Genomic DNA, 19539 nt, shown 5'->3' with positions numbered 1-19539 from the left:
AGACACTGTCAAGAAAACAAAATGGCAGGCAACAGAGTGGAAAAAAATCTTTACCAACCCCACATCAGATAGAGGCCTAATATCCAAGGTATACAAAGAACTCAAAAAGCTAGACACCAGAGAATTAAACAACCCTATTAAAAAAATTGGGTACAGACTTAAACAAAAAGTTCTCAATCGAGGAATATCGAATGGCTGAGAAGCATCTAAGGAAGTACTCGACATCCTTAGCCATCAGGGAAATGCAAATCAAAACAACCCTGAGATTCTACCTCACACCAGTCAGATTGGCCAAGATCCAAAACTCAGATGACAACAGATGCTGGTGAGGATGTGGAGAAAGAGGAACACTTCTCCACTGCTGGTGGGGTTGTAAACTGATACAACCACTCTGGAAATTAGTCTGGCGGTTCCTCAGAAAAATAGACATAGTACTACCTGAAGACCCAGTTATTCCACTTCTGGGCATTTACTCCAGAGACGCTCCAACATACAACAAAGACACATGCACCACAATGTTCATTGCAGCTCTATTTATAATAGCCAGAAGCTGGAAAGAACCCAAATGTCCTTCAGTAGATGAATGGATACAAAAATTGTGGTACATTTACACAATGGAGTACTACTCAGCTATCAGAAACAATGACTTTATGAAATTCTTAAGAAAATGGATGCATCTAGAGAATATCATCCTGAGTGAGATAACCCAGTCACAAAAGAACAGACATAATATGCAGTCACTGATAATGGGATACTAACCCTAGAAAGCTCTGAACACCCCAGAAACAACTCACAGACTGTGTGAAGTTCAACAACAACAACAAAAAAAGAATATATTTTAATTAAAATAGAACTGTATCACATTCCCCTTTCCTCCCTACAGCCCCTCCTAGTTTCTCTCCTATCCCCTCAAATTAATAACCTCTTTTCCTATATTATTGTTACATATATACATATGTGTATAGATATGTACCCACAAATACTTAATTACAACCTTAAATGTATTCGTATACTTTTATGCAAAATGCTGAAAATTTGTACATTTATCTTTGTTTTTTAAAATAAAGTTAAAAAAAAAAAAGAAAAGGAATCCACAAGATTTGGCTGTAGGCAAGCCAGTAGAGCACTGGGCTGGTGGATTCTATAGAAAGCAGGCTGAGCAAGCTATAGAAGCAGCCAATAAAGCAGCTATCCTCCATGGTCTCTGCATCAGGTCCTGCCTTCAGGTTTTGATAATGGTATTTTACCACAGTAATCTCAAAACTCTTAAAAAAAAAAAAACTTTCAAGAAAATATTATTTGCTATATGGTTGTTGATATAAAATCAAACTGCCTTCTAGGTTGTGTGTTTTAGCCATGAGAATGTAACATTCTAATTTTCAATTTTTTTTGAGATTTTAATATATTTACCCTTCTTTCTTCTCCTCCCTCCCTTCACATCCTTCCCTTAACACCTCTCCACTTTCCTTCTAATTCATGGTATACTCTTTTACTAACTGCTATTGTATGCATATATGTGTACTTACATATATATTCTTAAATATAAACTGTTGAGTTCACATAAAAAATAATAATAGCCCCTTTTTGACTTTCGTTAAACTGTAAATCTTTATCAAATGAACTGCTGTCAATCTGAAGCCTTCCTGCCTTGTATTTAAGCAGCCGATTCTTTGAACTTGGATGCAAAACTTAACATCTAACCCTATTAAATGTGTATTGTTAATTTAAAAAAAATAAAAAAGAAACATTCATTAACCCGTTGTGGTAAATAAGGTTTGTGCATTTTCTTTTAAACACCTCTCAGTTGTCTATCCTCCAAGTCAAGTACAATACAGAAGACTAGTGAAACAATATCTATCACAAGAAAATTATAACACTGTATGAGTCTATAGATTTCAGTTTTGCCTTGTCAGAATAATTAAAACATTACTTTAAAGATAAAGTTATATACTGGGCAAACTGCAGTCATGGCACTTGACCACACCACACCCCCCATTCCCCACCCTTGCTAGGTACCTAGGAGTAGAAATTACATGGTAATCCTGTGTTTCAGTTTTGGGCAAATATTGCTTGAGTGTGTGTGTGTGTGTGTGTGTGTGTGTGTGTGTGTGAGAGAGAGAGAGAGAGAGAGAGAGAGAGAGAGAGAGAGAGAGACAGAGAGACAGAGAGAGACAGAGAGAGACAGAGACAGAGACAGACAGAGAGAGACTGAGAGACAGAGAGAGAAAGACAGAGGAGGGGTTGGGGTGGGTAGAGAAGAATCAGAGTGTATCCACACATGTAATAGATGTCAGGTAACCTCCCCTATCACTTTCCAACTATTCCTTTAAGGCAGGGTTCATCCCTGAACTTGGGAATTATTTCTCAGCTAGGCTGGAAGCCAGCAAGCATTAAGGATCCTCAAGTTTCTGCCCTCTAAAAGCGAAGATTATGTCACACATAGACACCTACCTGGCTTGTTACATGGGTCCTGGGATCTGAATCCTAGTTCCTATGACTACTCTTAAGTACTGCAGAGCTACTTCTCCAGCCCTTGACTGAGTACTTTTGATTCACTACTAGATTACTAACACTGACCATGTTAGATAGTATGCCAAAGGCCAGCACACAAAATTTTTAAACCTAAAATCTTTAGGACAAACTTAGTTCTGTGACATAAACACAAAAGAAGCCAGATACAAATAACCTTACCTCTCCATCAACATTCCTCTAACCAGTATTTTATCAAGATGCTTGGTAAGGTTTCTTATTCTTATAGCTTTAATTCTATGCCTGGATAAAAATTCATTAAATTGGGCTGGAGAGATGGCTCAGTGGTTAAGAGCACTGACTGTTCTTCCAGAGGTCCTGAGTTCAAATCCCACCAACCACATGGTGGCTCACAACCATCTGTAATAAAATCTGACTCCCTCTTCTGGTGTGTCTGAAGACACTGACAGTGTACTTATATATAATAAATAAATAAATCTTTAAAAAATTCATTAAATCAAGTATTTTTTAAACTATGTCATAATAGAAAAACCTTGAAACTAATTATAAAAATTATATGTTAAAAGAAATTTTTTCTATCCCCCAGAATTTCAGCAGTTCAGGACCCAAAATTTTATTCCAATTAAAAGAAGACTCCTGATCTTTTTTCAAAAGATGAAATCATCCCTAACACTATAGAACTGACTGCTCTACTATTAAGATACATCATCTGGCCTTGTTTGAAAAAACATCTCAATGTGTAGTCCAGGCTGGACTGGAATTCACTATGCTGTTCAGGCTGGCCTTAAACTCAGGTTGGCCTCAACAATAGTGGAATTAGAAGCATGTGCCACCATACCCAGCTAAAAGACAAAATCTTTAGGGGAGATATACAAATTTAACCTAGATTAAAAACCTCTGCCTTTTAGCTTTTTGAAACATTATTTTCTGTACTAGTTTAGCCCTGAGAGCCAAGTCCTATGGGCTTAAAAATAAAGAGAAAACACTCATTGAGGCATCTGTGATTACAGTACCCTCTACTCTTCATAGGCCTGATCCAGAATCCTACTTAAGTCAACTAGAATTCATTAAGATTCCATTTATCGTACTACCTGAAGACCCAGCTATTCCACTTCTGGGCATATACCCCAGAGACACCTTAGTACACAACAAAGACACATGCACCACAATGTTCATAGCAACTCTATTTATAATAGCCAGAAGCTGGAAAGAACCCAGATGTCCTTCAGTAGATGAATGGATACAAAAATTGTGGTACATTTACACAATGGAATACTACTCAGCCACCAGAAACAATGACTTAACCAAATTCTTAAGAAAATGGCAGCATCTAGAGAATATCATCCTGAGTGAGATAACCCAGTCACAAAAGAACAGACATAATATGCAGTCACTGATAGTAGGATGCTAACCCCAGAGGCTCGCACTCCCCCAGAAACAACTCACAGACTGTATGAAGTCCAAGAAATAAAGAAAACAAAACAAAACAAAAAAAAAATCTTTACACAACAAGAAATTTTGACTATTTCCATGTTACATTATGTTTTACATGTACTTTATGCTCATTGTAACTATTAAGTTTTCAATGCATACTATCAAACCTTTAAAAAAATCAAGTACTGACTAAAAAATATATTCATATAGTTTTATGTAAAAATTATTTTAAAACCTGAAAAAAAGGTACTGACAAAAATGTATTATACAATTTTATGCAAAAAATGCTTAAAATCTGTACATTTATCTTTGTTTTGTAAAATAAAGTTGGTAAAAAATATTAAAAGCAGTCTGAGACTTAAAAAAAAAAATTACATTTATCAGCTCAAAGCCTAGAATATTATAGTGCTGAACTACTAGATAATACCTTCTGTGCTTACTTTTCTCTTAAGTACTTCATTGAGGGAGGACTTTAAATAGGATATTCAAGCTAATAAAGACTTTTTAATTTGTCCTGTACTGGTTAGCTTTTTGTTACCTGGACACAAGCTAGAGTAATCTTAGAAAGGGAACCTTAATTAAAAAGATGCCTCCTTTAGATCGGCCTGTGGACAAGTCAGTGGGACATTTTCTTGGTTAATGATTGATAAGGGAGGGCTCAGTCCACTGTAGGCAGATGTCACCCAGTGGTCCTGGGTTTTATAATGAGCAAGCCACAGAGAGCAAACCAGTAAGCAGTGTTTCTCCACAGCCTCTGCTTGAGTTCCTGTCTTGGCTTCCCCCAATGATGGATTGACTCCAAGACATGTGAGTCAAATACCAACCCAAGCTGCTTTTGGTCATGGTGTTTATTACAGCATAGGACAAAAATTAACAAATCTTCTTACTATCCACATAGTTCCAATTTAAGAATGTCACAGTGCTTACCTTATTTTTAAGAAGAAATTTATTCCTGCAGATCAGAATTTCCCGTAACCACTTGAGAATTTCTGTGCTACTAAGCATTTGATGGCTAATTAATTTCTTGCAGATGTAAAAAAGCATTTGTGAACTGCAGTGACATAAAGTCCATTGTTAGAGTCATCAAAAACCTAATATATATTTTTATGTTACTTTACTGAAATCATACATAAAATGACATTATTTCATAACAGATGTATATTTACAGGCTTAGTTTTACTTGTTCATAAATTTTATCCAATTCTTAATAACAACAAATTAAAAAGAATTCTATCCTTGCAGTTGGAGTAAAAAGAAATTATAAATTCACATTCACAGCAAAGACAGCAAAAAAAAAAAAAAAAGAGTAGTCTGGAGCCAGGGCCTAAAAACTGATGCTTACAGGACAAAGCCATGCCCCTAATGTCTATAAAGGAAGTTTCGATAGAACATAGCGACGCTCCCTTGTTCCCAGTCTGTACTGCTTTTTTGCTCCAAATGTAAAAGTGCAGAGTCATAACAGAATGGGTAAGCTAAGAAGCCTGGCCCATTTCCCACCCTTTAGAGAACGAGTTTCTTAACTGGTTCTCTATATTCTACAATACAAAACAGTTATACTGTCTAACAGTTTAAAGGCATACTACAAATTTTGAAGACTTTAGGAAAAGAAAATATAAAATATCTCACTGATAATTCAAATTGATTATATGTTGAAATATGTGTGTGTGTATATATATATATATATATCCAGTTAAATAAATGCATTTAAATGTTTTCTTTTATAATGTGTTAAATTTAAAGTTAATAATGTATGTATGTCTCCAATGACTATCTCATTATTAGAGTTTAGGTTTTAACTGGGCCTCCACATGACCAAACACCCATGTCTCTGATGAGACAAGCAGAGCTATTTACAGATCTACATCTTCCTAATGTGGTGCCCTCGTGCTCATTGAAAGAAAGCCATCCACTCAGCTTCAGAACTACACAGTGAAATCCTACACACACTTTCTCATTTATACGTATATGCCCGGTTTTAACCGAATCACCATAAGCACTAGTATATACAGAAGACTGACAAAAACCACAGCTTTCAATACACATCATATACTGTGCTACTGAGCTATGTGCCTAGTTTAAAAATTAAAAGCAACGTTAAAAAATGTTAATACTTTTAGTCTTATAACTGAGAAAATCTATTAAAAACACAATTTTTAATAAAACAATAAACCCCCGCACTCCAGAGGCAGAGACAGGTGGGTTTCTATGACTTTAAGGCCAGTCTGATCTACACAGTAAGTTCCAGGATAGCCAAGGCTACATAGTTAGACCCTGTCTCAAAACAACAAACACAGTTGTAAATGCATAGAACTATACCATAAAGGATAATACATGAAGTAGAAAAACTTGTAGTCAGGTGATAAAAATTAACACTATTTAAAACTTTTGTTTTGCATATATGTGATATTTCTGACAATTAAATATTCTAATATTTTCAATTCAAATAAAATACAAAATCATAAAATATCTAGTTATAACAATAAATAAGACAATGAACAAACTATTGTAAAGCTAATATTTAAAGACAATACAAATTAAAATTTCAAATAAAATTAAAAATTGAAAGTACATATACCTAATTTCCCAAAATGTTTCTACAGGAGCATCAGGATTCCATAAATCAATGCTTTCTAACTGATGAAGAACCAGCAAAGCCTGAAATTTAAAAAAGAGAGGACACTAAAAATTCTTTAAAAAAACAACACTAGAATACTTGTTTCACAAATGCCAACAAACTCAGCTGTGTCTATGTCTTAAGAACAGTGACAGTCACGTTTGAGAGCCAGTCAGAACCACCAACCCAGAACTAAGCTCCCTGTCCTGACCACCTTTACTCTAAGAGGTATATATACGAAGTTGTGGGTGAATTCAGAACAATATACACATACCACGATGCTTTAAAAAAAATGAACAAGATTTCAATAATTAATAAGTCTAGAACAAAATGATCTCCCCTAAAATTAACACACACAACAAAATTAACCTACACAATAAACCACAGTTTAAATTAACTTGCATATTACATTAACTTTTTAGAAAGAAAAGTTATTTTCTAAAATTGATAGAGGGGCAAAACAAAGCAAACTTTGCTATAATATATATATATATATATATATATATATATATATATATATATATATATATATATATATAAAGCTATATATACATATGCTATTTTATATTAAAACTATCAAAGATTATTAAAGCAAAGACTCTTTCTTCAAACCTGTTCAACCTAGACTGCAGCTCCACAATGTTTCCTCACTCCCTAGCAAATTCTACTGTGCTCTGTACATTCAGTCCATGGTAAATATGTATATGGGATCTTTAAGCCCTTGTTATAAAAATATCAATGAATTGTTACTTGAAACAAATAAGTGATTTGTAGTTTCCATTTAAAATAACAGATCGAACAAACTGAAATTCAGTTTGTTTGTTTTTTTTTTAAAGATTTACTTATTTATTTAATGTATGTGAGTACACCGTTGCTGTCTTCAGACACACCAGAAGAAGGCACCAGATCCCATTACAGATGGTTGTGAGCCACCATGTGGTTGCTGGAAATTATTAAACTCAGAACCTCTGAGAGAGCAGTCAGTGCTCGTAACCGTTGAGCCATCTCTCTGGCCCCTGAAATTCAGTTTTACCACTACTATACAAACACTTGATACAATTTCCTGGTACTTTAGGGTTTTCTATTGCTTTTCACACAGTGGCACCCATTTGGGGGGGGGGGGGATTTAAAGCACTTACTTTCTCTTACTCCATTTAAACTTTGCCACCAAACACATGTGACAAGATGGAGAGATGATAACAGTGAGGCACAGACTTTGTGGCCTCTGATGCTTCAGGGGTTCTAGTCCTATCATAGGAACTCAGGGAAAGTGTTTGGTGTGGAAAGAAGATAGCCTAAGGCATACTGAGGTTTTCTTTTGGAAGGTGTTAAACTGCCAAAGCCCAACTGTGTTTTTGCAGGACTTCAAATTATGCGTACTGTGAAAGAAGAGAAGGCAGTGTTTTGGTATAGTACAAAGGACAAAAGCTGAGTCCCAAATCCCAACTTAATGCCTGCCATTTACAAAAAGTTTGGCATTTTGTACGACTAAGATATTTTAGGGTTGGTTTCTTAGGTGACACATTCTCTGTTTAATAAAGTTTTGTGTTTAATCTGAATAAAAATTTACTAACTTTTTTCATTTCAATGAGATTATATGCCTTTCCATGTTCTCCTCTGCTATAATTTTCTATACTGCCATGTGTTATTTGACAGAGATATACCCTGAGAAGTACCTCAAAGGTGACTAAGTCATCGTGCCAGTATCAGAGAACACACTGACATTAAAAGATGACTATGAAGCAATTATATTGCTACATAGTGTGTGACAGACCTGCTTCAGCAAATCTCCTAAGTATTCTCAAATATTCCTGAATGATTCACATAGGTTTTGATGGATGTTTAATAGCGTGCCAAGATAAAATAGCACTCTCTTAAATAAAAACCCATTCTCTTACTAATGAATAAGTAAAGTCTGCCTGATATTTTATAAGAGGAAGATACATGTGTTTTTTAATCTTGAATTATATATATATTGTACATAAGACATGTAAGAATTGATTATTGAAGTAAAAATAATAAAAATAGTTGAATAGATCCTCCAAAAACAATATAAGCAATATAGCAATTTCTAAAGTGATTACACTCACACACACAGTAAATGAGTGTGCCGGGATGTAAACACTTCTGTCTTGAAGCACAAGGGTGCTTGTAAAGCTTCATATGAAGGAGCAGACAGTGCACTCTGTGTTTGCTTATTCTCTTCAGTGAGAGTCATTCAGCTTTTGCACTCATCAGTAACTCATTTTGATTTAGTTCTCTGTATAAACCAGGCTGTTTTGGTTTTTTTTGGTTATTGCTTTTATTATTGTTGTCTTGCATTGGTTGGAATCTACTCAAAAAAAAAAAAAAAAAGAAAAGAAAAGAAAACTCTGGTCACAACTTAGATTTAAATACTAGGGACCTAGAGGCTATCAATTTTTCTTTTCTTCTTCTATTATTTTGGTAACAGGGTCTTACTCTGTAGCACAGAATGGCCTGAAACTCCATGTAGCTCAGACTCAGCAGGAACTCACAACCATCCTCCTGTCCCTTGCTTCAAAAGAGCTGAAATTAAAGGAGGGTGCCAGCAATCCAGTTCATTTTCTTTTTATTGCTGCATAGATTTTAATCAATCTAACAGGAATTATCTACTCTGCTGACACATCTGAATGGCTCCTACTTTGAAGGATCCAACACAAGTTGCACTGCTGACCATTTTGTGTGCTTTGTAAGTGGACATGTGCACTTCTGCTGGCTCAATGACCAGGAGGAAACTGTCAGCATTTATGTTTAGCTATGATATTATAAAACAACATTTAATGGTGACTGTACTAAACTGTACTCAGTAGTATGTAAACAAAAAAAGAGTATCCACATTTTAAATTTTATACACTTTTTTTTTACTGATATCAATCTTAATTCTACTATGGCAATAAAATAATATTTCAATACTTAGTTTTAAGTCTTCCCCTAAGCTAAATATTTTCTGGGTATGCATTCATACCTAGGTATGAAAAAATAGTATTGTATGCATTCAGCGTAGTAGTTTACTGAATGATAAAGACCCCACCCCATCCTTACCCTACCGGATGTAGAAAAGTACTCAAGCATACCATTGTATCTGAATGATAAACAGCTTCTTTCTTTACAGAGTTTTACATATTTTATTTTATATATTCTGAAGCTTTCCTAAGTTGATAACTAACTCGTTTTACTTCCTAGACAGACTGAACCTTTGCAACAAGATCTTTATATCTCCTCCCTCCCTCTCTCTAATGAATCTGGGGCTAAAGAGATGGTTCAGTAGCTAAGAGCATTTGCTGCTCTTCCAGAAGATTTACACTTGGTTTCTACACCCATCTCAGCAGGTGGACAACCACCTGTATGTAACTTCAACTACAGGGAGCCAATATCCTCTTCTGGCCTCCCTGGGTACCCATATAGGCACACAGATACACATCCTTACACATAAATAAAACCCCTTCACTTTCTATTTACTACACTACACTTCTCTATGCTTGTACTATCTATCTTCTGGTGTTCTAATACGTGTGCTATGACTCTTGTGAGACCACACAGTAAGATATTTGCTTCAGTTAGAATTTACTTGAAAAACAACAACAAAAAAATTATTCATATTACGTGTGTGTGTGTGCGCGTGCGTGCGCGCGCGCGCGCGCGCGTGCTCGTGCATGTGTGGACCTAGAGTCTATCCTTTTTTCCTTCATCATCTTCATAATTTTTGGTGACAAGATTCTCACTCAGTAGCAGGCTAGCCTGGAACTTACCATGTAGACCAGGCTGGCCTCAAACTTACAGCCTGCCTCTGCCTCCTGAATGCTGGGAATGAAGGAGTACGCCACCACACTCAGCAAAAGCTGTATTTCTAAATAGCCAAAAGCAACACCCCAAATGATCAACAGAAAATTGAGTATGCAAGCTGTGCTCTGCCCATACACTGGGACTAAACAATAAAACAGGATGAGCCTTAAAAACAAGCAACCACCAACACAATACAGTACAGTACAGCAATTATGCTGAACTAAAAATAAAAACCTTTATTTTATTTATCTAAAATGCAAACTAATTTACATCAACAAAGCAAATCAATTATTACAAGCATCCAGGGGAAGACACGGGGTAAGAAGGAATGGGGGCTGCAAAGGAATACAAGGCTGATGTTCATGATGATGCATGCTGTCTACCAATGAGCCCATTAATGAACAAGCCAAAGGAATGTGCATCTACAACCAGGAAAAGGAAACTAACGTGCAACAAACACACAAGTGTCAAAAAACTTTTCCTCATTTAAGAGGGGTATACAAAGTAAGATCACATTTGATGAATTCTATTTAGAAACTACAAACTTGTAAAACTAACCCCCATTTGAAGAATCAGAGCAGTCTGTGTAGAACAAGGGTAGAGTATTAACTACTGAGAGAAAACTTTCTAGGCTGAATATGTTCTTAATCTTAAATTACTTGAATATGTTAATTATAAAGTGATAAATTTAATTTAGATTAAAGGTATACGATTAGGTTATCAGTATAAAAATAACACTTAAAAGTAAACTCTGAGGAGGTAGAGTAACTGGTCCAAATTGGGATCCATCTCAAGGCGAGGTTCTAAGGCTTGACACACTATATTACTAATACTATGGTGTGCTTACAGACAGGAGCCTCGCATGGCTGCCCTCTGAGAAGCCCAACAAGCAGCTGACTGAGTCAGAAGCAGATACTTACAGCCAACCAATGGACAGAAGTTGGGGATCCCTGTAGTTGAGTTTGGGAAAGGCTAGAAGAAACTGAGGAGGAGGGTAACCCCATAGGAAGACCAGCAGTCTCAACTAACCTGGACCCCTGAGATCACTAGCTGGTCTGAGGCACCCGACTCATATACAGCACAGAACTGCCGGGTCTGGCCTCAGTGAGAGAAGATGCACCTAATTCTCGAGAGACTTGGAGTGAAGTGGGATGTTGGGTAGGGACATCCTCTTCAAGATGGAGGGGGAAGGTGAGTGGAGGAACTGTCGGAGAACAGACTGGGAAGGTGGACTGTAAAAAAGATTAAAGATACTTTAAAAGAAAAAGAGTAAACTCTAAGCTGATGAGCCTGCTCAATGAGTAAAGGGACCCGCTGCCAGGAAAAGCCTGACAATCTGAGTTCCATCTCTGCGACCTAAAGGTGGAAAGAAAGAACCAACTCCTACAAGTTATCCTCTGACCTCTTCATATCTTCTGCAGTATACACATATCCTCACACACAATAAATAAGTAAATGTAATTTTTTTGTTGTTTTGAGATAAGGTCTGTCTATGTATGTAGCTTTGGCTTAAGATCAGACTGCCTCTGAGATCCACTGGCCTCTGTATCCTGAGTGCTGGAATTAAAGGCATGCACCACAACCACCCAGCTGCAAATATAATTTTTAAAAAAGTCAACTTTGTTAACACAGTATGTTGATTATAATTTAAAAACAGACAATAACAAGTGTCATCAACAATGGAGAAATACCAGAATACCAATACACTGCTAATGGAAATATTAAATGATGCAGTAACTTTAATAGTATTATTTGTAGTAATCCTCAAATAGAAATACACTGAATGTCTACCATTACCTGTGGCTCATCAGATAAGGTACTTGTTGCAGAAGCCTGAAAACCTGAGGTCAGTCCTCAGAACTCACATAAAGGTGGACAGAGAAAACAGGCCCCATAGGCTGTCCCGGTTTCCAGGCATGTGCCAGTGTGAGTGCATACACATCCCACCCCCATTATGCAGACACAATAATAAATTAAGGAATAAAAAAACTATAAACTTCAAAAAATGTTTACACAATGTATCCAAGTACAACATGACCTGTGACACGCAACTCTAATCCCAGCTCCTATAGCAGCTGGAGGAGGAGGGCTGCTTTAGGATTTAGAAACAGGCAGGGCAATAGGATAAAAGTCTTGTCTCAAAAACAAAGGAATTTGTAGGGGCTGGTGAGATGGCTACAGCTGGTGAAGGTATTTGCCATCCAAGACCAGAAACCTGAGTCTGACTTCCGTGCACTTGTGCGTGCACATGCACACACGCACGTGCACACACACACACATACACACACACAATTTTAAAATTTTAAGATATATTTTTAAAAGAAAACACACAGAGTTAAATAATTGTTTAAAACACATTCTTATAAAAGAATGGAGACAGTTACAATCTTTCTTTTGAGAGCCCAGAATTCACTTCCCTTTACCTCCATAGCCTCCTGAGCGACCTCTGGCATGTGTGACTGAGGAACCAGTTGTATGAGCCCTGTAATCAGTTCTGCTGTACTGCCTTGAGTTTCGGGGCCCTGTTTTCTTGGATTCTGCAAAAGAAACGCAAACTTCAGTTTCATCTTTATTAAATGTATTTATCATTTCTATGTCTGTGTTCATGTCTGTGCACACAGAATATGTGTGTATGTGGCCTGGACTCCTTGTCCGGGAGCTGCAGTCAACTGCCAATTGCCTGCCTGGGTTCTGGGAACCAAAACCAGGAACTCTGGAAAAGCAAAGTACTTAAGCACTGAGCCATCCCTCCAACCCCTTCAAACTTCAAATCTTGGGGGGGGGGGTGTTTCTGTTTTTATTTCTTGTTTTTAGAGACAAAGTTTCTCTGCATAACCCATACTGTCCTGGAACTCACTCTGTAGACCACACTGGCCATGAACTCAGAGATCCACTTATCTGTTAGCCAAGAATACTTTAGCTAAAAGATACTAAGTTGAACCAGGCATGATAAGTGTTAGCATTCTATCTAAGCTCTGCCCCACAGTTACCTGACAACAGCCAGGTGTGCCTGACTCACTTTAAAAAGGGCTGCTTGCCCCCTCCTCTTGCTCATTCCCCATTCCTTTCCCCTCTCTCTCTCCACATGCTCACTGGCCAGCCTCAATTCCTCTACTTCTCTTCTGTCTCCCCCCCTACCCCCGACCTGCCTCTCTGCCTTTCCTTGCCTCTGCTATCCTCTTCACTTCCCTCCCCATGCCCTAAATAAACTCTATTCTATAATATAAGTCTTGTGGCTGGTCCCTCAGGGAAAAAAGATGCCTCAGCATGGGCCCGCCAAGGTACCGCCTTCCCCCATACCTGACTATACTGCCATAGAACGCATCCTCTCTCTTTAACGTTAAACACACAATAACAAGACTCTTTAAAGAGGACACTAACGGAGTGCAAAGAAATGGCTGGAGAATGTAAGAAATGGTAGCCCTTACTTAGGAAGCCTAGAAAACATGGAGTGACAGGAACTGGGACAAAGATGGCAAAGACACAGAATCAAATTCCTTCAACAAGATACCATGATTGAGACCATCTTTACCTTTCTCCTATTAACTATGGTTTAGAATTTATTTGTAAAATATTCTGTTTTACTTCCCTGCGGTTACTGAGGAAATTCACTTAACCACCAGATGGCAGCAAAGAAAGCAACTCCCATGGAACTAGGCAACTATACTGAGTAGTAAAAATTAGCCTATCAAGGAAACCCCAGCAACCCTCCCAACAACAAAAGCCCCACAAAGGCCAGGGGTGGAGCATTTGCCTGCTAGATAAGACTGCCTGACTCTAGTTCAATCCTCAACATCATCGAGGAAAATAAAAAGGATTCCACAACTCTGGAAAATAGCAAATTTTACTTAAAACTATTTTCCCTCAAACAATTCAATCCTTTTTCTTCAACAACATGAGGAAATAAAATACAGGCTGGAGAGATGGCTCAAACATTAAGAGCACTGACTGCTCTTCCAGAGGTCCTGAGTTCAATTCCCAGCAACCACATAGTGGTTCACAACTATCTGTAATGGGATCTGATGCCCTCTTCTGGTGTGTCTGAAGACAGCTACAGTGTACTCATATGTAATAAATAAATACATCTTTAAAAGAGAAAAGAACATGAAATGCACTGGTGACCCTGGCTGGTGAATATAAACCACAGCTGTACAGACTGTAACCCTAGCCCTATACGGCAAGCACAGTGAGATGTCAGCACTGTTCATGCCACACACCAGAGAAACAGAAAGAAAAAAGTGGTATTTTCAGAGTCCACTGACAAATTTTATAAATTTTTTCTAAACTAAGGATTTAGCTATTTATTCTACATAACTCTCAAATTTGGATGGACTTTTCAAAAAACACAAAACGATAACAGGTCTTCTTTTGGGGTAACCCATCCTTTGGGAACTTCACCCACTCTGGCTCTATTATCTCTCATTATCAGAAAAATTACTCATGTGTATTTATAAAATTCTGGAGTGGAGACATGATAGTACATCCCTGTCATTTTAGCACTTGGAATATCTAGTTTAAGGCAGGCCTGGGATACCCAACAAATTCGAGGTTAATATGGCATATATAGCAAATTCAATGCCAACCTAGTATACACAGCAAGACTTAGTATTCTCTGGAATTGGCTTTCTTAGTGATGCTTAGAGGTACTCAAATTTTAAAAGGATTTTGGCTTTCAGTTCAAATAAATTGGTGGAATAATTTCAAAGCATTTCATTAAAAGTACTTACACAAAGCAAAAGCTTTGGGTCTGCATGAATCAGTTTCACCATGGACAAAAGAAGATACTTGTAGCTCCTTGCCTCTAGATCTGTAGGCTTTTCTTTAAATTTAAGGCTTGTTACCTTTTCTTTAAAGGTAAGACTCTATAAAAAAACAAAAACATGGCATCACCTTAGTAAGAATCAGACATTAGATTCCGAATAGTAGTTATACTTTATAAAAGAAATTATTTACAGTGCTTTGAAAACACATTCCACACCACCAAATGTATGATACTGGTAGAAGCATAAGCTAATAAGCATACATTTAACACTGTACTTTTTAAAATGTTTTTATAGCATTTACCTTATTCACATAACAATCTAGTAATATTTAATAATAATCTAAAACACTAGAGACATAATATCAAGTTGACTCCTGGGTTCAAAAAATGACTCTCAAACATAAAAATATTAAGGGGGAAATACTGTATCTATATCATACACAAACATACATACTAGAGAATTCAAATCAGCAAATACTTAATGCCACACATACGTATACAAACATACTCTAGACTGCAACCTTATCAACTGTAAGATGCATCACTTGGCTGTACTGAAAGAAATGAAAAACTACTGTGAGGCCCAGATACCATACAAGGCAAGTCAACATCCACTTCACACAGAAGTATAAGTATGTTTTTTAGAACTGATGAAACATTCTCTGTAGGCAACTTTTATATTCATGACTTTAGTTATGAACTTGCTTTTATTATGACAGCATTTCCTCTTTTAAGTTATAGGATGCATGCATTTGTCTTTTTTCATAAGACTAACAACACTGGTGGAAATGTCATTCAATTACAGAGATATGGTTGATTAAAATAATTAATTCTGGATATTAGTCAATTAAAAAATCTAACAATTACATTCTGGACTCAATGTCACTTATCTTCTTTCCAGTCTTATAAAATATTTCCTTTAACTCACACACAGAGAGAGAGACACACACACACACACATACACACACACACACACACACACACACACACACACACGCACAGAGAGAGAGAGAGAGAGAGAGAGAGAGAGAATCTACTTCTGACCTGGAAGCCTATAGTAAGTACATATAAAGATACTGGATGGCAGACTAGAAAGCCTTTATTCAAACACGGCAAATGTCTCTGTAGACATTTTCTTTTAGAGTTAACAACTGAAGATGAGTACATCACACCACACACAGTTCTTAATTTTTAAGCATTTAAGAAATGGAATATCCAAACTCTCCAAAACGAAAGAAAATGTTTATCAGATGTACTTAAGTTCTGTGGAGTGTTTGCTCTATAGATACATGTGTGTGCTTGCTTGTGCATGAGTGTGAATGTTTCAAAGTCGAACAGGAAACCAAGGTGAAGCAAGCCTTCACAGAACAAGCCCACTGCGATGTAAGAGAGTGACGTGGCACTGCACAGGGCAACCAGCAGTGACAACATTTTCTCTGATTTAGTAATCACTTTAAAGTAATTTTTGGTTTTAATGTCAGGTACTAACATGTAAATTTTGTTCTATAACATAACTAATAGGAAATCTAAGACTTGAGAAATTCCAAATGCATCTTTTAATTTAATGGCCATTAGTGGGTTGTATAAAATCAGGAACAATTTGCTGTTTAACAAATTGTTTAAGGAGAAATGTAAAACAACAACAACAACAAACCCTTCATTTACTAACTTATCTTCTGTATTGCAAATTTTAATAGGATCTATGCTGACACACATGCTGAATAAAGACAGTCAGCTTTGCCAGGCAAGAAATTCCTAAGCCAAAGGTTCTGGGAGTTATTAGGAACCAAAACCATCTGCCAACTGAAGATTTTGGGGCTGACTTTGCAGGCATGGTAAGAAACATCTATACCAAGATATCATCTAAGACAAAATTTTAAAACTTCACATTTTAATTTTATTAAAGCATATTTCTAGTTTTAAAATATAAATTATAACTCTCAGACAAATAGTTCAGAAAGTTAAAACTACTACTAAAGTGCCAAAAATAAAAAAATAAAAAAGACCGAACAAGAAACAAATACAGGTCTAATAGTCATATAAAAGCAGCCAGTTTCAATGATCAAAAGCAGCCTCAGGACAATATCTAGAAACATGGTACCAGAAAACATTATGAAGACAGGTCTTTAAAAGGCCATCTTAGTGCTGGAGAGATGGCTCAGAAGTAGGGAGTGCTGACCGCTCTTCCAGAGGTCCTAAGTTTGATTCCCAGCAACCACATATGGCTCACAGCCATCTGTAATGGGATAGGATGCCCTCTTTTGCTGTGTCTAAGGACAGAGACAGTGTACTCATATACATGAAATACGTGAATGAGTCTCTTTTTAAAAAGCCATCTTAATCTAAAAATTTTATTAAACTGGTTTTAGACAAAATTTTATTTCAGTCAAATAAGAAATTCACTCAACAAACACACACAGCACACAAGCATGCCCACAGTGCTTGGTGCTGTCCGGGAGCTTAGGAGTCTGTGCGGGAGCAGTGAACACACCACCATGCACCAAGCTCACCATCCGGCCAGATTACTTGCTATTGCAGAGACAGCTGAGGAACTGAGCAGACACTAGGCAGGTGTCAGAACAACCTCAGACCTAACTCTGCTAGCCATGTGACATTTCAATTCTTTAACCACTTCTGGTCTTAGTTTGCCTACTTATCAAAACAAATCAAACAAACACTTTCAAAGAGTTAAAACAATAAAATACAATCCAACACAAGCTATACATAGTAACAACTCTTAGGAAACTAGGTTTTAATCCAAGCCATCTTCAAAGGTACTCTGTAAGAGTCAGAAAGAGAAACTGGGATGGCTTCAATGACAACATATTTTATCGTATTGGAAAAATATCCAAGTAATTAGTTTTTTAAGCTTTATTTGTTTGTTTGTTTGTTTGTTTTATTTTTGGCATATGTGTGGTTTGCCTGCTTGTATGCATGAGTGTGTACCACATAGATGCTGGTGCTAAAAAAGGTTAGAAGGGGATGTCAGATCCCCTGGAAGTAGAGATAAGAATTTTTATGAGACACCTTGTCTGAGCTGGGTACCAAACTCAGGTCTTCTCTAAAAGCAACAAGTGTTCCTAACTGCTGAGCCATCTATCTCTCCAGTCCTCAAGTAACTACTACTTTCTACCAAGTAACTTAGCTCCAAAATGTCAAGCAGTTGTCAAGCTTTGAAATGTAGTTGCTTTTACTCAAAAGCTCATTGGGTCCTCCAAAACAGTTTGAAGGAGGGGGTCTACATGTGGTTTCTGGAAACCTGGCTCCCACTTAATTCCGATTGGTAAATAAAGATGCCAACAGCCAATAGTGGGAGAGTATGGAGAGAGGAGAGACACAGAGGCTGCCATAGGGTAGAAAAGCAAGAACACCCTGGGCTCTGGGTCAAGAAATGTGGCCCAGATGGCTGACTAATTGAAGTTAAGAGCAGTCAAGATGGAACATAGAAATTAGTAAGTAGTAACTGGAAATATCAGTGGGAGGTGGATTCTAACATCATGAAGTTTAGGCAGTAGCTTAGCTATTGTGCTGCTTAAAGTATATTAAAATATAAAGGCTAGGTAAGTGTCTTTCACTCTGAAACATTAACCCTTGAAACCAGCTGCAACCTTATGCCCAGAACTTATTTATTAGAAAATCAATACTACATTGAAACACAAAATTAGTTTACCTTTTCATAGAACATTTTTTTGGGAAAGATTTTACTATGAGGCAGTCAATGCCGCTTTCAATCCCAGCACTAGGGAGACAAAAGCAGGCAGATGTCTAAGTACAAGGCCAGCCTAGTTTACAGAGTAAATTCCAGAAAAACCTTGTCTCAAAAAATATAGATAGATAGATAGATAGATAGATAGATAGATAGATAGATAGATAGATAGACAGACAGACAGACAGACAGACAGGTAGGTAGTCAATCAATCAACCAACCAATCTTGCTGTGTAGTCCTGACTGGCCTCACACTCACAGAGATTTGCCTGTTTATGCCACCCAAGACCTTAGTTTAAAGGTATATGTCCATCATGTTCAGTTAGACAGAACTCCTGAACTGCTATGTCTACAGCAAAGTAAAGACTTAGCTGAATTCCTAAGAGCTACAAAAATCATTTCAAGTAATATAAACAAGAAACAAGCATTAGCACCACACATATCCGTGGTCTATTCAGACATTAACAAGAATAGTGTTTACCTTAAAGATTCCTGAAACTCTAAAACTTTCTTACTCTATACAATTGGGTCACATTAATTTGCCATTTTCTATGATGAAAATACTAACCAGAAAGCTTTCCTACAGCCATTACACATACATTTATTATACTACATATACAAATATACAGAGCTTTAAAGGACTAGAGAGATGGCTCAGTGTTTAAGAGAGTATACTGCTTTACCAGAAGGCCAGCTCAGTTACCAGAACTCTTACAATCAGACGGCTTA

General features: G+C 37.0%; 1 protein-coding gene across 1 annotated transcript in view; it reads right to left on the bottom strand.

Annotated features, from left to right (window-relative positions):
- The window catches only part of NF1 (neurofibromin 1), a 234514-nt gene that overhangs the window by 139492 nt on the left and 75483 nt on the right, over window positions 1–19539 (bottom strand). Inside the window, exons 14-17 of the mRNA XM_080923198.1 lie at window positions 15070–15204; window positions 12766–12879; window positions 6500–6579; window positions 4852–4975 (exon numbers count right to left, since the gene is read on the bottom strand). Of these exons, the coding sequence (XP_080779324.1) occupies window positions 4852–4975; window positions 6500–6579; window positions 12766–12879; window positions 15070–15204 (453 nt within the window). The remainder of the gene's footprint in view (window positions 1–4851; window positions 4976–6499; window positions 6580–12765; window positions 12880–15069; window positions 15205–19539) is intronic.

This window comes from Micromys minutus (assembly GCF_963924665.1).
Source record: "Micromys minutus genome assembly, chromosome: 10".
NCBI lineage: Eukaryota > Metazoa > Chordata > Mammalia > Rodentia > Muridae > Micromys > Micromys minutus.
This window is presented reverse-complemented; position numbering and strand designations above follow the sequence as displayed.